The sequence below is a fragment of the Electrophorus electricus genome, chromosome 19 (assembly GCF_013358815.1).
Source record: "Electrophorus electricus isolate fEleEle1 chromosome 19, fEleEle1.pri, whole genome shotgun sequence".
NCBI classification, from domain to species: Eukaryota; Metazoa; Chordata; class Actinopteri; order Gymnotiformes; family Gymnotidae; genus Electrophorus; species Electrophorus electricus.
In genome coordinates, this window is record NC_049553.1 from 952,273 (window position 1) to 974,896 (window position 22,624).

The 22,624-nt window shown below is 45.0% G+C and overlaps 2 protein-coding genes across 7 annotated transcripts in view; one reads left to right on the plus strand and one right to left on the minus strand.

The window, feature by feature from the left end:
- The first annotated feature begins 773 nt into the window (after nt 1–773).
- On the plus strand, nt 774–8,945 carry ankrd33bb (ankyrin repeat domain 33Bb). The gene is given in 6 exon segments (XM_035519951.1): nt 774–1,115; nt 7,534–7,607; nt 7,609–7,643; nt 8,089–8,229; nt 8,378–8,384; nt 8,450–8,945. Coding segments are annotated over 6 exon segments (1,095 nt in total).
- A 2,310-nt stretch (nt 8,946–11,255) lies between these two features.
- Nucleotides 11,256–22,624, minus strand: part of ctnnd2b (catenin (cadherin-associated protein), delta 2b) — a 55,826-nt gene continuing 44,457 nt past the window's right edge. For 4 of the 6 annotated variants that reach the window (XM_035519936.1, XM_035519933.1, XM_035519934.1 and 1 more), the window contains 10 exons: nt 22,259–22,376; nt 20,906–21,091; nt 20,169–20,363; nt 19,491–19,641; nt 17,668–17,875; nt 16,522–16,606; nt 15,928–16,054; nt 14,031–14,162; nt 13,584–13,660; nt 11,256–13,052 (listed from right to left, as the gene is read on the minus strand). In XM_035519936.1, coding sequence (XP_035375829.1) covers nt 12,807–13,052; nt 13,584–13,660; nt 14,031–14,162; nt 15,928–16,054; nt 16,522–16,606; nt 17,668–17,875; nt 19,491–19,641; nt 20,169–20,363; nt 20,906–21,091; nt 22,259–22,376 — 1,525 coding nt within the window. In that variant the 3' untranslated portion in view covers nt 11,256–12,806. The remainder of the gene's footprint in view (nt 13,053–13,583; nt 13,661–14,030; nt 14,163–15,927; nt 16,055–16,521; nt 16,607–17,667; nt 17,876–19,490; nt 19,642–20,168; nt 20,364–20,905; nt 21,092–22,258; nt 22,377–22,624) is intronic. The other 2 variants (XM_035519937.1, XM_035519935.1) reach the window with 1 other exon arrangement.

A 22,624-nucleotide genomic window follows, 5' to 3' on the forward strand; every position in this document is an offset into this window, starting at 1 on the left:
ACACATACCAAAAACACCATTTCTGCTAAGTCCAATTAGCTCCGCTTATGCTGCGATAAAGCAAGTGGCTGGTGGTATGCCAACCACCAAAGAGAGGAAAGTAACAGAAGACACATACTGATGTGGATGTTACCCAGAGCTTTAGCTTCATAACTGAAAGATCTACATTCAGTGTCTACAGTCCTCATTATGACATTTAACTGCAGTTGTATAGCTCAGTATAGCTGTTAATTAGGCACTTGTATTGAGCATAAAAACATTGATTACCTGTTATAGATTGAATTTATTGCTTTCACTAATTTAAGGGTTTCGCACGGATACCCAGGCACAACGTCCTGCTATTTCTAAAACAGTCAGATTAGTGTCTCAGTAGAGAGAGGCTAAAGAGATTAGAGGCTTCTTTGTGGACAGAGGAATCTCTCATTGCATACTCTGTTTTTCATGAGGGATCGCAATCTGTGGCTAGATGCTTTGGACTTGCAAAAAAAACTGGAATGAAGTCTAACAGATGGCACATCATGGAGCTAATCAAGTAAAGAAATAGCTGGATGATGAAAACGAAAATAAAGAAAATGGCAGCGTGAGTTGATTCAGCTAAACGTCCCAGTAATTGACTTTGGACAAGGTACCGTTTTAGACTGCCATTTAATCAGGACTGAATACATATGACTCTACTCATGTCCAACGCACGTCCAGGGGTGATGCTGTAAATGTGGAAGGTTGCGTATCTTCGAGCAGGTATTGCGTCTCCCTGAGACTGGGCCGCAGGTGAAATGGTGCTGAAGGGTGGAAATGGTGAAGGTTGTGGCAGAAGTAGTGGGGAGAAGATGGAGGATCCCTGCAGCGAAGGTCGTGGTGGTGATGATGGTGATGTCTACCAGGTGTTTGAGGAGTTTGACTTCTCCCAGTTAACAGACACGAGCAGCATTGCGTCATGTGAGTCCTTCTATCCCCTCGGGGGCTCACTCCTGCATCAGCGCCATATGACTCCCGAGAGTCCAGAGACGCTCACCTTTTTCAAGGCCTGCTGCAATAACAATGCTGTCATAGTCAAGATTATGATCAGGCAGAGAGTCACAGAAGAAGAAGTACAGGAAGTGGATAAAAACAACAGGGTAAGTTCTGATTGGACCTTTGAGACTAACAGCCTGTTATTGCCTCAAAGATGTACCGTAGACATCCACAAGCTCACGCCACACATCACCTATTTCCCATAATTCTCTGTAATAGATCTTTTTGTACACCCCTGCATCGTTTTGTGCATTACATTTACCTGATGCTTTTATCCAAAGCAACTTACAATTATGACTGAGTACAACTTGAGTAATTGAGGGTTAAGGGTCTTGCTCAGGGTGCATAAGGGTAGAATGACAATTCTACTGGGAGGACATAGGCTTCACAATGTGACAGTATGACCCTGTAATCTTATTCTCTCGGGCAGCATGAAGGCTTTTAATCTTATTATAAAAGGTATATTTATTTATAAAAGGTATAGCCAGGTATGACTTTCAGTTATATGAAAGGAAACTCTGATAAGGAGATAAATCTGAGAGAAGCCTGTTTTATCTGTAAGGCTGTTTCATCTGTGAGTCTTTCTTCTTTAAAATATTTTATTTATATCAGCTAGGTTACTTATTAAGCCCATGAACACACATTTATTATGCTTCGTGTGATATTATGCAGTATACATTGTGTTTTTGCTTACTACTAAAAACAATTTCACCATAATGAACCAACTTATATTCTAAGAACAATTCACGTCATAGTTGCAGAGTTTAGAGTGACAAGAATAGCACTGAAGGACAGGAATAGATCCCCTCAAGGATCCTCGAGGAGCCCATGATTATGAAGTTAGAGGTGTAGATAATAGCGTCATGTTTATGCAGAGGCCATTATCATATCAAAGTGTTAGGCGCATGCATGAGTCTCAGAATGTCTTTTGGGGAATGTGCTCGTTGACTCTGAAGCACCCTATTCCCTTCTGAAATTTCTAAGCACCGCACAATATGCAGCATTAAAGTCAAACAATTTAAGCCAAGCTTTTATAGGAAACCTGTGTCACACCACGGAGAGGAAAATCGACACAGCCGGAAGTGCAAATTCTATCAATACTCCCCTATACCAGGCTGTGGAGGAGAGTCACGTGTAACGCCTCAACCCTAAATAAGACTCTTCTTGCTACAATGGCACATCTACCACACACGGTCCGGGCAGGAAGAACTATGTTTAATAATAGGCTCAGTACGACCTTAATCCGTGCCCCTGAAGTCTTTGTTACCTGATGCATGCTTTTTGCCAGCGTGCCTTGCTGTGCATGCTTGCTGCCCTTTATGAAGCCGGCAGAGCCGTGGTAGCTTAAACCCTAGAAGAGAAGAAGGAGGGGGGTGGTTGGGTGCCCTCCCAGCAGTCGACTAAACAGACGGGGGGTTGGATTGCAGTTTGCGATCAGGCTGAAGCACATCGTAATCACGCCAGAGCTTCTAAAAGGTTCACAGAGGCATCGACACGCTCAGAGCATTCTGGCTGGCCGGCAGCAGTCTGCAACGTTCCCACAAGAGGTAGGGAGGCTTTAGACACAACACACGGGGTTGCGATATGTAATATGGGTACTGGTGTAGTGGAAGGGCAGCCAGGACAGAAGCAGAGCAAATTAAAACATTAAAACACTCGACTTCTTGTGGAGGGACCCCAGAAATTTGCACTCCGCCACTGAATATAGGCATATTTGAAGTGGTTCTTATTCATCTGGATTTTTCTTTCAAATGAGGATCATTTTATTATCAAGGTGAAAGTAGTGTTTGAGACACTATCACAACTGTTGAGATTTCTTTTTCTAAGAGGCCTTTATCTGCCAGATGGTGGCGCTACAGCGCAGCATTTAACATTTTGGTGATTTTCTCCTACAACATAAGTCCTAGAGAAAAAAAAACCCACTTTCACTGCAATCCTTGATGCAAGCCAAATCAAAAAGCTCTGCCCGCTTAGATTTTTTGACTATATTTGTTGATAATATTAGTATAATATGCAAAACCTACTTGTGTGAACTAGTGCTAGGTTTTTCACCTATACACACTTGGTGTCAAAATATTCACAGGTGTCTGAACCTCAGTAATGATCAAAAACATTTTGAAATTTGCATGCCATCCGGCTGTCGTGTGGCGATCAACTGTTCCAAGGTGGATCTTCAAAACATCTGAATCTCAGCCATGCTTGGTCACTTGATAGGCTTGATTTTGAGCTCACATGCCAAAGCTGGTAAACATTGTTCAAGTGACACTACAACATGCAAAAAATTGTTTATTATCAATCATTGGGTCAACCAAGGCTTGTAAAGTATCATAACATTTAGCCCATGCGGGACACTATTGCTGATTTCAATGTGAAAAACAGATATCTCTTACACAGTTGCCGGTAGGGACATTATTTTATGTGCTACAGAGAGACTGACAAGTGTTGCCATTAACCGCTTTGTTTATCAGATGTTGTTGATTGTTTTCTACACACACTTTTCGAACTAGTCCTAGGATTTTCATTCAATCACATCAAAATTGGTCTTTGAATAATCTGCATAATCTGAAATTAAATAGTTATCAAAAAATGTTGACTTTTTGAGACTATGTTGTTGTAACACATTGACCAAATAGGTACCAGAATAAGTTTTCTGATTGTGATTGTTTATCTGAATTTGACCACTTTGGATAAATCTATTAAAAATAACATTCTGAGGACACCTGCAAAATTTGAGCCAGATTGGCCATCAGGAGCCTCCACAACAATGACCTGTTTTGCATATAATTGCAGGCCTTGTGATTTCGTACTTAAATGAACAGAAGTCAGGAAAAGTAAATCATAGCAATGCAGACTTAGACGTAATGACGACATGATGTTGACTGCCAAGTTTGAGCCAAATCGGCAATCAGGAGACTCTACAGTGCACAGTCAACAAATTTGCATATAATCACAGGCTGTGTGTTTTCAGGCCTAAAGAGATTGAAGTCAGGAAAAGTATGTTTCATCAACATAAAAATGTAGACACATTATATGGCATAACATTCTGGTGATGCTTTGCATTTTTGCAGTCTGATTGGTTCTTTTCAGTCTGATTGATTGGTTCTTTTCAGTCTGATTGGTTTGCAGATTGGCGGTGCATTGTGCTATCAGCTATCACCTTTAAAATCAAGCAGCTTTTAGTGTTTGCAAAGTGGAGGCAATAGGAGTTAAGTAAGACAATCAGCTTTGCAAATATAATTAATTAAAGAAACTATACTGCTTTCCAGGTAATATGATTTGTTTATAATCTATGACTTACTGATAAAAATCACAAGATCAATATATGCTAAGTTAGGCTGACAGCATAATTCAAGACTCTTCATCAAATTCCAGTACAAACGGGAGCCTTTTACACATTTTGACCACATAGGCCCGTGTCTCTTGGGTCCAAATGTAGGATGTCGATATGTGCTTGGACCCAGAATGGCCACTTGCAGCTACAGTATATTAACTACCTTCTCTTATATTCACATTTGTATCATTAAACAGATGCTGCACTCCACTGCTTGGTACAGTGGAGTTCATGAGGTCTGCCTGTCACGTTACGAAGCAGCTGAGCTCCACATCCTGACTCACCTCAGATAGCAGAGCTCTGAACCACACAGGAACAAACCCGTATTCTCTCACTGGAACACAGTCAGTCTTGCTTTATGGATTGCAAGTGTACTAAGGCATATATCTCCATGGTACTCCCAATCATTGGTTTTAAGCCGTTATCCAGATAAGCAGGATTTGTCCATCATTCATTTTCTATCGTTTCTTGCTAAAGTGAAACTGTCATTATATTTTAAGTGTCATTATTATTCTGCCTTAAACATCGCGGCATTGTGAAAACAATGACAACTATCACACCGACATTCAAATTTGTCATCATCGTTTATACTAGTCCTTCAGTAATTGAAGTGAGCTACAGTAGTAGAAGGCTACATCTTCATAAAAAATGGCTGTGTGAGTCTGTCCTTGGTGTGTGTGGAGGTCACCATGGCCTTGGGAGTTAGGCGTGTCCGCTGTGTAAGCTCCGTTTCTTTGCTGCAATAGCCTTCATCACGCTGATCCTCACGACGCAGGAGGCTTTAGGAGTTCACAGGAGGGTTTTCCTTTACAATCATCTTAAGAGAGCCTGACATTTCCTTTCCGGGCAAAAGAGCCTGAGATTTGCTCACATGGCTTCCTGACGGTCTTTCTGGGAACAACTACTCCTTGGGTATCTCTAAATGTCATACCATTTTCTTTGCTGGATGATAGGAAATACTTAGTTTTTTTTACAACTACTTTGGTAAAGATTTTATTCTTTTTTTTCAGCAATAAATAAGTAAGAAAAATAGCATTAAAGACAGCCATGAAGAAAATGTTCATATCTACAGCCACTGTAACTGAGATGGTTCCTCATGAGCCTGAGAGGTTCTGCAAGTGACCATTTAATCTGAGCAATATGCTTTGCTTTCTTAATAAGGCCATTACTCTGCAGTCTGAATGACGATGGCCGTATAGCACTGGCCTGTGGGTTTTAGTACCCTTTCCACTGTACTTCCATCATTTCGCCCTGGAATAATGTGTCATTCTGACAAAAACATGTCATTCTGAGAAAAAGTTCTCAGTTTGAGATTGTGCTCTTCTACCTAAAATGAGGTGTCCTGCAGGGACAGACTGAAGTCTGGTCGTGTAATCACACAGTCTCCTACCTCCACTACCTCCTCTTGCACGTTTGGTTGCACTTCAGTAGTCTGAGTGCTGATGTCATTTAATTATCTCTGTATTCTGAGACACTCAGCTTTGACAAATGTGCAAAAAGCTGCTAAAATATCTTCATATTAGTCATAATAATAAATATAGACTTGTTTAGTCTTATTTAACAAGTAATGCACATTTTACCTGGTCATATTTTTATTGAACAAATGGTTCAAATAATCATGGCCATTAATGGAAAAGACATGTAAACCTTTAGGATAATAACTTTATGTAAAAAAGTAATTAAGACCAGGTTCAGTAAATTGAGATTCAGTTCAGATGGAGGGAGGGATCTTGAACATCAGAATGCTGTTTTGTTTTAATAAGGCACAATCAAATGATATTCTAGAGGACCTCAAAAACCAGCTCGTAAGATGAACCCTCACAGTATGGTAATTAAAGAGTTTCTAAAGACTTGGTGCTGCATACCGCTTCTGTAATTCAGTGTTCCTACTTTCTCCAGGTGTGGCTAATATGGACACTAATATGGTCATGCAAAATGACATTGACCCGAAACACAGGATTTAATCAGCAACAGATTGGTTCACTAATAAACAAAGTTCCATATTATAGAATGGCCTAATCCCAGTCACATCTCACAGGCTGGTCTGGCGTAATCTAAGACGGGCAAGCAAGCGACACTAAACATTTACATCAACCGTAGAGAAATGCATCACGAACGTCCCACATACTCGGCCAGACTAATCAGCAGAAACAGAACACATATGGATGAGGTTACTGGTAATAACAGTGCTCCCAGTTATGTGTTTATTAGATTAAGACATTTGTTCAGCAAACATGTGGTACCGTATTTGCTAGCTACTGTCTTAATTTACTGTTATTAAATTCAAATAATTCCAAATGGTTCACAAATGTTTCCTCCCAACTGTATATATCACCTAAACAGCCATGGGCTTTAGTCCAAAAGGAGATTCAGGCTAAATATAATAAAATTATATATATAATTTTGAACAAGATTTCAGGTGAGTATCTACTGCAGTGTACTGGATTAATTGTTGTAGAAATATTCAGAAATGTAGTGAAGTATACAAGGTTTCCAGAGAAAAAGGATGTTTCAGACAAAGGTCCTTCATCGGCTGTACAAGCGAATGTTTGTTTCTCTGGAAACTTTGTGTACTTCATTCCAATTTTGAATCTCCTATATATATATATATATATATATATATATATATATATATATATATATATATATATATATATATATATATATTCTTCATGATGCCATTGCACCATTACACAAAGGTTAAGCTGTTTTCCTTTCACTTAGGACCAAGCTTTTCTGGACTTTAGATTTGCTAAAGTGCTGCATCTGCAATGTACCTCTACATTTAAGACATGCCCATATATAGTAATATATTCACCACACTGAAATGGAGACACTGCTTTTAACAGCTACCTGGTCTGGATTTACTGTCCAAATCGGCCTCTTTATGGTTTACTGCTATGCTTCCCACTGTGGTGTAATAATAAACTTGTCCAGTCGTACATTCAGACGCTCTAAAAGCACTTACTTGAGCATTATGACTTCACGAGGGTCAGACCCTTTCACTGCTAGGTCGCGATGACCTCATCGCGTTTCAGTGACCGTCCGCTCCCTGGTTCGCCATATGCCAGGCCAAGAATATAACTGATACGGGCCTTTTCCCATGTGTTTGCTAAAAAAGCTCCTCTTGCTGCAAAACCGGTCCTTTCACGCTGCGAATGACGCCCGAATGTCATGTGCTTGCGTTGCAGACATGGCTGATCGTGGCGTGTTACCGGGGCTACGTGGACGTGGTCATCGCCTTGGCGCGGTGCCCGTACGTGGATGGGCAACACAGCTCTGATGGTAGCTGCCCAAGCAGGTCAGACAAGAAAGACAGCTGCTCGAAACCTTCGGAAATATATTAAGTACATTCAATTATATTATTACATTAATAATATTATATTATTATTAGTTTTAAGTACTAATGTTGAATGTATGAACTTGGATATTGTTAGATTGTTAACCTCCAGACGTTATCACGACAAGGGACGTGAGACGACTGGAACAAACCCAAATGACATAATGACAAGACAGTTGCCATATTTAAAAAGAACTATTTCTTTTGTTAAAGGTATGTGTGAATGGAAGCAAAGCTCCCAAGCAAACTATAACCTTGCTGCCTAGTTCCTAAGTGCTTTTCTGAACACATTTTAGGTTCAGATGTAACATGCAAGTCATGCATTTGCACATCTGTCTGCAACTCTCTGAAATCTACGTTCCTTATGGTGCATTCAAATATATCTCTGTATCCCTCTAAAACTCAGGTCACATTATGATCACAAGTTACCTACTGAACTACTTTGCTGGGCTGGATATTGAATGCAGGAACTGCCAAGGATTCACGGCTTTGATGAAAGCAGCCATGCAGGGCCAGGCAACATGCGTTCACGCCATTATGATGTCAGGTACCGTACCCGAGACACATGTCCACGCATGTCAGTGGGTTTCAACCCTTGTTCAGGGTCCTCAAGGACCTCACAGATTTTCCCGTTTTAATGTGCATGATTAAGTCGTTTTCTCTGCTATGAGTTGTCCAGCCCTTTCTGGGTGGAGGCGGGTGGTGTCAGAGCTCAGGTCAGCCTTCAGTGTTCATGTGTTTTGCGCTGCGCTTCCCCACAGGGGGAGGCGTTAATCGAGGGACCGTGGGCGCAAACTGAGTGAGTGGGCCCTCTTCACCGGTCGCTACGAGACAGCGCGGCTCCTTCTGCACCTCACGATGCGGCCATACGCCGAGCAGTTCAGCCTCTCCTTCCGCATGGAGCGGCCGACGTTGCACAGGGCGGACAGACGCACCGCCGACCCCGCATCTCGCTGCCAGGAGGCCGTCACCCTCAGCGTGGGGGCAGAGCCACGTAAGCGGGGAGCGTTGGACTACATGGTGCGCATGACCACGGCGCTGGCCAGCCCGCTTTTGGCCACCGCCTGCTGGCCCGTGTGCCCAGGCAGCCCACCGTGCGTGGGCCGGCTCGGCCCAGCCGGGCCACGCGTCCCGCCCGGGCGCCTGTTCCCGAGCGACCCTGCGGAGACGCGTCCGCTGCCAGACGAGGGGTTGACTGCGTCTGCGCCCGTGCCAGTGCCGGGCCGCACATGCCACTCGCACGCCAGAAAGTTTGGAGGCTAGGGGCTCCACAGACCCGCACCACCTCCGGGTCCCCCCCCCAGCTGGAAGTACAGTGCCCTAGGGGAGGGGAGCTGGTAAGATGAGCACCCCACGAGCTCAGGAGGTGTTTGCATGGAATCGTGTGGGTCATTCTTTTAGGAGGGAGGTATAGTCCATACTACTGGTGGAAATGACACCTGAGAGTTGTTTGCTTTGACACATCAGCTACATTGCATTTAGCTGTTGGTAGGAATGGGTGTGTTTGTTATCTGCTTTGGTCAAACACTAGGTTGCTACGGACACACGACATGTTATGTGTACATGACATGTTATAGCTAAAAGTGTATTAATCTCATTCTGAGTTTCATGCTATTTCTAAGGACAATATACTTGAAATTTGTTTCAAGTTGTATTTATTTATTTTTTTTACATAAACATTTTTAATTCTCATACTGTGATCAGCTTGACTGGACAAATGATGATGAATAGCATTCAAATTGATTTGTGAGCAATGTTTACTCAAATAATGTATTTTACATATTTAACTGTATAACTCACTTTTGTAAGGCTTCACTTCAAAAGCACATTTCCTAGTCCTCTTAGCCCAGGAGATACTTTGTCTTACAATAATACATTTTTTAAAATATAATTTAGTTTTTAGCTGCTCTAGTGAATACTGTGTGGAGCTGCATAGATTTCTGGGTAATTTCATTTCAAATGAATCAGTTGTGCACTTATGGCGTTCCACAGCAGGGGGCAGTACAGTTCCTAGGCACAGAACAGTCTCAGCACAAAACCCCAAAAATCTTCTCATCTTCTCTTCCTCAGTGGGCGGGCTTGTAATTAATATCTTAAAAAGATAACAGACAGTAAGAATGATCACACTGAAATTAACAATACAGATCTATGCAACTATGACAGAAAGTAATCGCAAATAATTGCTATTTCCTATGAACCTAGATTTGGAAGCCCTGATCTGGAATACCTCTATGACGTATGCTTTCTAAGTGCTGGTGACAACATACTCTCACCGTTAATAGATCTACTTTTGGAGGGGAGGGGGTCCCAGACCCGTCATTATAAATCTCACCAGACACGTCTGTTTCATCTGGTCGCTGACTGCAATCCGAGAACTTAGTCTAAAGTAAATTAGAATGAACCTCAAACAGGCATGACCACAAGTAAAGTCTCTTATTCAGCAAAAACGGCATATCTTGAATTACCGACGTGACTCTATTCAAAACGGCAAAAAAGAGGACGTGTATGTCGAAATGTTTTCCTGGATACACAGATGTGCATATGTACACAATAAGCAGGTTAAACATTAAAGCATATCTGGGCCTTAAGATAAGAAGTAACTGGGATTAAATTTGTCAACAGCATGTAACAAAGTCATGTACAAACGAGGCAGGGCGGTTATATGTCCGTTCAGATTAATCTTTCCAAATAAAATTCTCAGGTCATAATGACTGACACTCACAAAATGATCACAAAACAGTGATTTTTCGATAGTCAGTTTATATCTTATAGCAGTTGCAGTCTGGCAATAAAAAGGTTCACAATTCTCTCAAACACTGTCTAGCAACAAAAAATGTACTTACATTTCCAATACAGGTTGTCAGACATGTCTACTTTTTCCACAAATATTTTGCATGTTTTTTTTTTTCCGTGTTCACTATCGATAGTGCTGAAAGATATGTGAGACGAATTTAGGAAATATCAGTCTGCTTTCTTGCATCTGTCAGTTATCTCTAAGTTGAAAATGATAGGAAGGGAAGACCAGGGCGTGCCACCACACTTCAAACGGTTCTCAACCACTTCAGAATAAACGTTTTGACCAGAGGCTACGAATGCTGCTCTCACTCTCCAACTCTGTCACACCTGCTCTCTGAGGGAATCTGAACATCACTCAACTACTTTGGCAGCAGAAGATGGAAAGATGGTCCAAGATAAAAGAACGAGGGCTTAGAGGCAGGGCTTGTTTGAGGGTGGGGCTTGGTTGGGCGTATGGGAGGTGAACTGAACTGAACACCGAAAATCACTTCAGTAATGTCATATTTTTGATTTCTTGAAAGAAGATGCAGTCACAAGGGGTCCTGGATTTCACTCTGGATATGGAATGCATTCAGAACTACTCTGATATTTGGAAAGGTAGCAACACCAAATGGCAAACACATTATCCAAATCACGAACGGATGTGTTTTAGTTGTTTTTATATATATATATATATATATATATATATATATATATATATATATATATATATATATATATATATATATATATATATATATATATATATATATATATATATATATATATATAGCACCGTTTCTGGTCTTTAGACACCTGGTTGCATCGTTCCTCTGTGCCTGGAGCCCTGGCTTCACCCATTTCACACAGCAACAACATAACAACAGGAGGGAAACAGTTTGAGGTGTAAATCTGTAAAAAATAACAAACCAAAGCCTACATGTTTTCTTCATAATGCTGCTGCATTAGGTGACATCCACGTCTGCACATAAAAAGTATATATATATATTTGTATTTATATAATATATATTCATACTCTATTGACAGATTAGTCTACGATGAACTTAAGAACCACTGACTTCTGGCGGACGGGAAAAACGGGATTGTTCAGTCGTCTATTTTACAACAGCGTTAACTAATTCTACGTGTTCAGAGGGATACTGGTCTTGAATGACCATGTCGTCCAAGTAATCAGTCTCATCGCAGTGCACGGCTGAATGCTGTCAAGACGTAAAAAAAACCCCAAAACAAACAAACAAACAAAAAACAAATGTACAAACTGTCACCGTGGGAACCAACGACGTCGGTGTTGAATGTAAACTCCAGTGTCAGCTTGGCAGCGCCCCTGGCTCAGGATTGACCACGTTTGGCACATTTTTACAAAATGGAGCACAGATCAACAGGAGTGTAGTGGAGCAACAGAGTTTCAGTTCAGTCTGTTGCTTGAATCTTAACAGAGTGTTAAAAAAAAAACCAAACCTCGGAGCAGAACGAAGCTAAAAACGTTTCTGATTTCACCAGTAAACTCTTGCTAGGCAGTGTAGCACCCGCTGTGTGAGTTAATGCACAATGTCATGATCTCAGCTGTTAAAAAACAAAAAACAAGACATAAAAAAACCCAAAATCTGAGTTCACTACACTTCTAGATCCTAGCCTACCTTTCTGCTGCTAAAACGTCTCCTCTCTACAGAAGAGAATCTTCACGTTTGTGTATCCTTTCCTGTTTACCAGGAATACTGCGAATACCAGGAAATGATATTATAAGTAACAGAGCAGGACATGGTCTTTTTTTTCCTGTAATATACAACTGTAATGTAACTTGTATCTACATATGCAATATACAACAAATACTTTACACTAGAATTAAGAAGTTAAAAAGAGGAGGTACAAAATAAAAGTGATGAAGAAAAAAAGATGAACAGGCTCTGAAAATCTCCTCATGAAGAGAGCGCTCCGTAAAAAGCAGGTCGAACATAAAAGCGATGTTCTAAAAATGCGTCACAACTGTTTCCTCAGCTTGTGTTGAATGATTCATCCATTCCTTGTGCTTAACGTACCCTTCCCGCCTCTTTCCCGAACGTTCCTCATTCCGCTGCACAGCCAGCGCTCAATAGAACACATCCTTGCAGCCTTATCTCTGCAAAACTCCCTGGAATGGACACTGGAAATCAGCAGCTGGTTGGGAGCTGCCGTCCTTGGAGCGGGCTCTCGCCCCCGGCTGATGGGGTGTGTCCGTGTGTGTGTGTGAGCGTGTGTGTGTGTGTGTGTGTAGGTGTGCATTCCTGTTGTGTTCATGCACATGCCGGGCCGGTCTCTCTCTGAGTGCGGACGTGCCCGCGGGCCCCGCCCCTACACCCAGGAATCGGGGGAGGCGGGGTAGTGGCTCGTCTCGTAGTTGAGTTCACTGTAGGGCCGCGAGGCCGAGTAAAAGTCCACGTAGTTGCCGGTGGACTTCAGGCCCAGGTGAAGGGCGTCGTCCGTGGCGGCCGGAGGGCGCTGCTGCACCTGGTCTTCGTAGTAAACCTCCTCAAAATTGGCCCCGGGGGGAGTCTGAAACGGGGGGTAGGCCTCCGCAGGGTTGCCCTGGTTCGAGACCTGCCGCCAGCGAGCAAGAATGAGCGCAGCACACGGAGGAGATGCAGTTCTGCTACACCAGAGACTTACGCAACCACATCCAGAGCACTACGAACCTTCCACTGCTAAACCTCAGAAATTATTCAAAATATTTCAGCATACAGGGTCATTAAAAATGATTTTTTGTTTATTTGTCATATGCTTGAATTTAAAGTAATATACAGCACAAAAGTGACCTCTCAGTCACCTGCTGCCTGTGTTCAAAGGCGGCTGTCCTGTCCGGTAGAGTAGCAGACAGTATTGTTACCAGATCACCCTCAGTTAAACAGACTTTCTTGACGATGAGGTAGTAATGTTTGAGTTGAGCTGGTGCAAACAGAACACTCAAAGCGAGCCAACCATAAGCGGCCAGTTCTTTGTTGGGTCAGATTTGAAAATGGTATTAATTATGTCTGTAAGAACACTTACAAAGACTGAGGTTGGTTCTGAATCAAATCAGACAACTTGATGACTTTTGTAATTCAGTGTGTTGAACCCGGTCTGAACGCTTACCTGGTTATGCTTGAGGTCATCACCGGGGGACACATAAGCACTGCGGAACAGTGTGGAGGTTCCACTGGCGATTTGAGCTGCACAGAAGCACATGTGGGAAGGGTTTTCGTGAGCACACACTAAAGCATGCGCACATGCCTGCTAGCATCTCTGCTGGGAAGGCAGCACTGATGCAGTGTCTGGAGATCAGGCGATCAGTCTGAGCAGGTGCAGGCAACCAGGCACACACGGCGCAAAGGTTACTATGCATTCACACACCAAAATCTCACTCGACTGCTGGCAAATGCTTCGCACAAAGAAAGGCTTTCGGGAACAGCGTGCTGGAGCGCCCGACCGGCGGGATTCTCCGGAGGCTGTTACCGCCGCATTGCTCGCACAGGCTGCAGCTAGCGGTCCCGGTGGTGGTGTCGGGTTACGGAGGGTGGGGCTCGCGCACCCTCGTCTCACCTGCCATGGCATCCTTCCTGGAGGTGTGCTCGCCCTTGTTGCCATGGTAAGTGGAGTTGGCTGCGGTCGTCTCGTATTCGGCTTTCCGCTCCTTCAGGCTCAGCATCTCACGCGGGGAGGCGGGGGCACTCGCTTCAGTCGAACGGACAAGCAAACGCACAAACAAGCAAACGCACGTCAACGTATCAACGTCACCCACTGAGGAAAGAACAAACGGCCTGTTCTATAGAGACGCGTCGCGCACGGTAGCGAGCTCTGTGTGAAGGACCTGATGCCGCTTACATTTTGGGAGGTGAGCAGGTGTCGGTGTTTAGTTCCAGTTTCTAATCTGAAACAGTTTAGTTTTATCTGAAGTCTTTCGCCGGACTACCAGAGGCTAAGAACCTCCTCCCCGTGTCTTGCCAGTGTTGTGTCCAGATCACCTGTGGGTTAGTAATGCTCACAAGAACCTGCCGGAAACTTTGATTATTGCACCCAAAGCAAAGAGGCAGAGACCGTTGCTCCATGGCGCCCTCTGGAGGACGGCGGGGTAGTGCAGAAGCACGCTACGGCTACGCGAGAAACAAGCCAGTGAGCGAGACGCTCACTTAAATCTCCTCACGTCACTACAGTCCTGATTTGAAAGCAACAAATATGGGTCAAACTGATGCAGAACGATGTTCAAAATTCCTAAGGGTTATTTAATGTTATAAATTAGGTTTATAATGTTATTAAATAGGTTTATGTCATAGTGCCTGTGGCCCCCTATGCAGTACACGAAACCTACATAAAGAGTATAACATCATAAAACATTACCATTCTTCTTGCAAGTGATTAAATGTGCCATCTGAAATGACTGAACTTTTAGGCCAGCAGTCTATGCCGGGTTCACATGCTCGTGGCTCCCATCAGCACCGTCTCCACCGGTCTCACAGCTACAGGCCGACGGCTGTCACGGTGCCTGGCCACGGGTTTTCCCTAAACGTGCGGAGCAGAGAACTGCAGCCCAGTGACGTTGGACAAGACTGCAGCGCTCCCGGGCCCTGCTGAACCCAGCGGCAGACAAACGAGGCTCGCACGGCATTCGCTCTGCAGCCGGTACCGTGGCCACGCGACTCAGTGACATCATCCGGCGTGCTTCCATCTTGTGTCGGTGGATGAGCGTCTCTGGAGTTCCTAGTGTGCTGGGACTACATTAAACCAAGCCCATCCAGATATGCGTACATCTGCACTTATCCTTAAGGACTGCTGCACAGGTTAACTTTATTTTAATTTCTATGGTCTCTGTAAGCATCCATGCTCAAAACGAATGCTAAATGAGATTTATACAGACACAACCTTGGCTTTCACAGAAGACTTTTACTATGTATTATTTAAGTGAGTCTGTATGGGGTAAGCCAATATAGCTGCGGCATTGAGACTTCGCATGACAGCTGTGCATGAAGCACTTTTGCACAAGGATGTTCCTTAACGCAGTGTAAATTTGCCAATGTTTCCCTGCTCCATTTACGCAAGTCAACAAAAATACGTCTATTGTGGGAAAATGGGAAGAAAAGCAATCCGTAGATGAGAAATGGCCATTCTTTAGAATTCTTTAGACCCCATAAATCAAAGCTGCGCTCTTACACTAAAACCTCCCTTATTTGAATATTTATCAAATCTGCTGTGATAAAAACAGTATCAATGACAACAAACAAACCTTACTGTCTTTGGCAACCTGGAAAAAAATACCGAATACCTACTTATAGCCTTACACGAGAGGTTTCTCTCATGCTGTCACGGCTACCAAACTTTCCTAAAGACGTGGACGATTGCACAGTCTGCAAACGTAATATTCACCACAATAAATGCTGTCCCACTCTCCCAAGATCCCCTTATTTATTTATCATGCTCCTAGATGCCACGGAAGCCCACTTACCCGAGCGGTTGTTGGGCGATGTCCGTACCGGAGAGATGGAGGGTGTGCGGGAAGAGGAATACGGTCTCTGTCTGTCTCTCTCTATTGTGGAAGATGAACCCACAAAGTGGTACTGAGAGTAGCCATCCTGAAAGTAAGAGAAATCAATCAACGTGGCAGTTCGTCCGCGCCAGGTAAATGTCAAGAGTAGCAATCCAATAAGTCACCTCATATTAAGCATTGAGCAAGTACTAAAATATTTTTTAGAAACAAACTCTTTCCAAAATTTTCTTACAGCTCTGGTGCATTTTAGAAGCAACGCTCTACTGGGCAACTGCCAATGAGACTTTCTGAATTACCAGACGCCATCTCAAAAGAATTGGTTGTCTTTGACTACATACTGCTTACATTATCTCTGACTGCCTGTGTGTAGCTGTGCTTGCTGGTAACTGTAGATCAGTTGGAATAGCCTCAGACTGCCGTGAATAATCTAAACAGCTATATATAAATGAAATGAAATATATGAATGCATGTATATGATCTCATTTGGACAAAGCAGAGACAGACAGGGTAAAGCTGTGCTCTGAGTGCAGGGATGTCCTGAGGTGTCCCGACCTTCTTATACAGGCTGCGCAGGTCCCGGTACTGCCACATACTGTTCAGGACTTGAGAAGCTGCTTTCACGACCTTGGGCGTGTGTCTGAGGGGGGAAGCACGCAGAGGGAAACGTTTACACGCCACATGCTAGCGTGCACCTAAACAATTCAGTCTCACGAAATTGTGAGACAGCTGTGGACGCCAAGAGACACAGGCCAAATCGAAAGAGAAAAGAGAGAGAGAGAGAGAGCACTTTATGTTCTAGAAATAGCATGCAGGTGCTCTCCTGGATATATTTACACAGCACACTGTGCATTCTTTTTTGCACACAATTACCTACTTACAGTTATATAGTAAAATCTATTGTGTAACCAGTTGTTTGACAATGTAAAGCAGAGAGGTTGTTTCATGTCAAATAACCAAGCTCATGCTACCTTTAATAAGAAAATGGAACATTAATAAAGATGGCCAGTGAGCTCTGACGAGCCAGAGACATAACCTAAAAGGAGCTTTGGAAAAGCACATTAGTCTTGCACATCCATCACAAAGAAGGCTCTCTTGATATGTGTGTGTGTGTGTGTGTGTGTGTGTGTGTGTGTGTGTGTGTGTGTGCGCGTGTGTGTGTGTGTGTGTATGTGTGTGTGTGTGAGCAGCACCCTCCCCTGCTTGGACTTGGGCCCAGAGCCTTAAAACATCATTTTTATTTCTAGAGACTATCTATTGCACTTCCTAGGACAAATGACAGGCACTGCATGCTGTCATTGGTCTTGCATGTTAACATCTCTGCCGGTGGGGACCAATTACCGCTACGTCTCCATTACGATGCGCTCTTGAGATAAGGTGCAGGAAGAGAGCACCTTGCTGTCAGAAACGTAGCGAGGCCTGGCTGCGGAGACTATGGAAGAGGGAAGCTCAGCTACTTTACTGGAAGGGCCGCCTTGAAGGGTTTTTAGAAAACATTCCCGAAAGCAGGATATTTCATAAAGTCATTCTGCTTTCAGGAAAGGTGATAATAACTTGCTTAAGTGTGTATTACCAGTTCTGTATGGAAACAACTGCTGTCACCTGCCCCTGCGAGCAGCGCGGACTCGCCGTGTCCATGGCGTGTCCACGCTGCCTGTGGGCGTCTAAGTAGGCCTTCATAAATGTCTGACTGCTACCTACTTGTCTCCTTTACTGCGCGCGATGCCGATGAGCTTCTCGATGCCGCCGGCGTCTCGCAAGGCCTTGGTATTCTCCATGTTCTTGGTGATGACTTCGTGCAGGGCGCAGCAGATGGCCGTGATGGTGTCGTCAGACATGCTCTTCTCGGCTCCGGTGTTATTGTTGCCTCCTGGCAACCGGTGGACCAGGTCCCTCATGGCATACTTGCCTAGGGCAGGGACAACCAGGCAGAAGAACCACAGAGGGTCGGAGAGAGAGAATCAGAGAGACAGAGAGTGAGAGGGGGAAAGATAGAGGGAGGGAGAGAGAGAGAGAGAGAGAGAGAGAGAGAGAGAGAGAGAGAGAGAGAGAGAAAAAAGACACAAGGGCTTTAGCAGGCAGGAAGAGGGAGGAAAGGCTGGGCATTCTGTTTGCGAGCTGAGGCTCTTTTTGGCGCTTTGGGGCTGAGACTGATTTTGGCTCTGCCATGTGCTTGAAGAGTCTTGACTGATGGTTCTTTTCAGAGTTTCAGCTAAGGACACTGCAGCTGCAGTGGTGATGTTGGAAGACCAGACCAGACCAGCCTCACAGACACCAGCACCATACAGACCAGCCCAACACAAACCAGACCAGACCAGCCTCACAGACACCAGCACCATACAGACCAGCCCAACACAAACCAGACCAGACCAGCCTCACAGACACCAGCCCCACACAGACCAGCCCAACACAAACCAGACCAGACCAGGCCCACACAGACCAGACCCACAGACACCAGCCCCACACAGACCAGTCCAGACCCATAGACACCAGCCCCACACACACCAGAGCAGACCAGCCCCACAAAAGACCAGACCAGATCAGCCCCACATAGACCAGACCAGACCAGCCCCACACAGACCAGCTCACAAAGACCACCTCACACCGACCAGTCTGCAGAAGGATACCTCTAGCCTACTAACACCTACTCACACCACCTACCGCACGTCACACCACCCACGTTCATAAAATGTCCAGGATGCATGCCACTGACATATTCATTAAAATGAATATCAGTCATGAATGTTGCATTTAGCTAGTCAATAAGCCAGACCTCACACATTTGTATTCAGCAACAACGCAAGGTTGCCTTGTTTCTCCATTTACTCAGTAATTATTTTTTCCAAGTGTACTGAAACTGTTTGAACAGAAAGGTTCACATGAGCGCCTTTGCTGTTTTTATCATTTATTTAATTAAGTGATGGATGACATTTGCACACTTCTCTTCACTTGCTCTTCAGCGTGCTCTCACAGAGTGCTCTCCCCTTGCTCTGGATCTTTCGCATGATCCAAATGCCTGCAATCTGCTTGAGTGCAGAGTGAGGCTGTTACCATGGAGACACCAAGGCCGACCCAGGCGCCAAAATTGTTGCAGAGATCAGTAATTGTCTATTACTGTTGCGAGGAACATTTCAAACAATAACATGCCACCTCTCCCGTCAGCATAAATTTATTTAATAAGACTCGCAGGATTTATTCAATAACTAAAATCACTTACTGTGTTTACATGCACAAACACAAAATGCAAGAGCGGATATTAAAATCCTCATGTGCAGATGGAATTACAGAGCACGAGGAAGGAACAAGGAAAGAGCCAGTATTGTGTAAGATGCAACGGCCAGGTATCCCTTGCAAGTGTGTCAGTCAGAACCAGCTAGAAAGTGTTTGTTCTGAACCGATCCCCTGCCGGAACCACCGCCCACCTAATCCGCCTACCAGCCTGAGCCCCGCCCCCAAGTCCAAGCCCTGCCCCCTAGCCAGAGGCTCCGCCCCCATGCCCGAGCACCTGCCCGCTGGCTACCTACCGATCAGCTCCTTGTTCCTCACGTCCAGGGCCATGTTCCTGAGCGCCGTGGCCACGGCGCACACCACACGGTCGTTGTCGATTCTCAGCAGCTCCACCAGGATGGGCAGGCCCTTCTCCTTTCGCACCGCTGCCCGGATGTACACCGACCACTGCAAGCAACGCGGGGGCACAGCTGTTAGCCTCTTCTCACGTGCAGCGGAACGCGGACCTCTGGCTGGGTGTGCGACTCCCAGATTGCTATCGACAAAGTTAAGCATGCTGTGTGGAATGGCTACAGAGTGGTGAGATTACAGAAGACCAAATTTGAGATTTAAGAAATAAGCTAATTTCTAGGATGTTTTTGAGGAGGAAAGATCCATTGTGTGATGCAGTCAAAGGATTTGGCTGTAGCTTTAATGTAGTTGATATTGGGTATTGATATTAATATTGGGTAAAGTTGTCAAAAAATCCTCAATGTATGTCTGAGACAGATGACTGCGTGAGTGTGTGTGTGTGTGTGTGTGTGTGTGTGCGCGCATGCACATGCTCAGCGTGACCCGGATCTTTCTGATCTGAATCACCGCATCACAGATACACAGCTCGTGCTGTGGGAATACCAGCGTGTCAATAATAGCTGTAGTGAGAGTGCAGGCCGACCCGGTTGGTCCTCGGCTCTGTGAGGGGCGGGGCTACTCACTGGTTTTGGGGTGGGGCCTACCTTCCAGCTGCCCGCTGCCAGGTTTTGTAGTGCCCCGGCGGCCCCCTCCAGCGTATCCGGGTTGGAGCACTCCGACAGCAGCGTGAGGTATGGCTTCACGACGGACGGGTGCCAGAGCATCTGCAGGCCTTTTGGAGGATCGGCAGAGTCCGGAAATGGCCCGACTCCGTCCCACTGAGAGCACGGGAAGAGAACAGCGCGTCTGACAAATGTTCAGTTTGCAAGAGCTACCAGAAACCCTTAATATCTTAAATATGCAAACATTTGAGAACGAATCAATTTGCGACGAATACAGTGTACACAATACACGCGGCACGCGGATAAGATCCGAGGGAATATGCTAATTGACTCGGTAAAAAACAGTCATTTAACGATCCATCTGTCCTAAACACGGCTCCGGTCATCATCTCTGCAGATGTGCATTTGCATCACTGTAAATGATCGGCCTACTCCTGCAGGTCCTCGCAATTTCAGAGCCACAGTGTGAGACGATGCAACCTTCTACCGCCGCCGTCGGCCCGTCCGCTTGCAGGAGGGCGAGGGCCGAGGCTTCTTCCCTCCCCGCGGCTTTCAGAGCCCAAATGAAATCAGCCCACTAAAGTAAGTAATTATCTGCTGTGGAGGAAGTGCAGGGAGGGGGAGCTGATTGGCGACACGGGCCCACGCCGAACGCCGGTGCGGCTAAGTGCCGCTAATTGCCAGCAGCTGCAGCCCACCTGATCGTGACTCTTCTTCTTCTTCTTCTTTTTTCCCCAGCAGCCGGAGCTCTCGGCGTCCTTGGCGCCGGCGTCGGCGCACAGGACGCCGTCGAGCTCCTCCGAGCCCAGCAGCTGGCCCTGAGAGGTTTCGGCCGCCAGGCGGTAGGACAGATTCCTCAGGATGCACACGCAGTTCTCTATGGTCTGCGAGGCGGCCGAGGGAGACCAGAAGGAGAAAGAGGTGAGGGAGGAGTGACATGTTGATGAGAACAGAGCTGCACAAGTATGTGAATTAGCCTGACTTTAAAAGAAACACACCATAAGACCATCAACCATCATAAGACCATTTAGGCAGATAGTTTTGTCCAAATGGCAAACGTCTCCTGTTTGTAAAGCACACGTGTAGCTGCTTCTACGTTCCTAATAGTTCCTAATAGGATGAACTCCAGCGGAGAGCAGAGGAAGCTAATCCACTGCTATACACAGCGAAGCAGGGTAAAAAACAAAAGCCAGGACTTTGATCTTGTTAAAGGGATTTAATTCAGGCTTTTTTCTTTTTTCTCACTGACTGGTTCACATAAAGTATAACAGCACTAACAAAGAGCTCTCCAAATTCAAACAAAATTGAAACTCGGTGGGTGGTATTCGGGAGTCTGACTTTGTAACTTAATCTGTCAATTTCCATAACCTTCTCATTGCTGGTACTGCTAACACAATAGCTAGGGAAGAAATGAGAACTAACACCATGAGTGGCAATTGCTACTGCATTCAAAGCTAAAGCACTCAACACACAGTATCAATGCTAAAGCACTCAACACACAGTATCAACGCTAAAGCACTCAACACACAGTATCAACACTAAAGCACTCAACACACAGTATCAACGCTAAAGTACTCAACACACAGCATCAACGCTAAAGTACTCAACACACAGCATCAACGCTAAAACACTCCACACAGTATCAGCACTAAAGCACTCCACACAGTATTAACACTAAAGCACTCCACACAGTATCAGCACTAAAACACTCCACACAGTATCAGCACTAAAACACTCCACACAGTATCAGCACTAAAACACTCCACACAGTATCAACACTAAAGCACTCAACACACAGTATCAGCACTAAAGCACTCCACACAGTATCAACACTAAAGCACTCCACACAGTATCAACACTAAAGCACTCCACACAGTATCAGCACTAAAACACTCTTCTGTTGTCTCCCTTCGGGTAGTAACCATTGTTCTGCCTCCGATGAATGCACAATCTATTTCCATTGACTAGCCAAAGGCTTTTATCTGTCTCCACATTCCAGAGAGCAGAGGGAGCGATGTGGAGGGCGGGCACAGTTCGAGGGGGCTCCCCACCTTGCTGTCGATCTCGCTGCTGCCCAGTGCAGTCTGGATGACGTAGAGAAGCGCGTCCGTCAGCCCCTCGCACTCCCGCATGCGACGCCGCGCCTCCTCCCCTGCCGAGCTCACGTTCCTGTGAGGCACAGAGCGGACGACAGCCCTGTTACACCCTCCGCCTGTACTGTCGCGTGTGCTATATCATTATCTTCCAAACATCCCTGAAGGATCTGACTCCATGCTTTGCCAAATGGGAGCTTAGATGGTCCCAGGTACCACTCCAAAAAAAAAAAAGCGGATCATCGCTGATTAATGCACAGACGAAATTCTGGGTCATGGAACTTTGGTGCCTGGCTGTGCTGAGCAAGGACCAAGCCCGCCGAT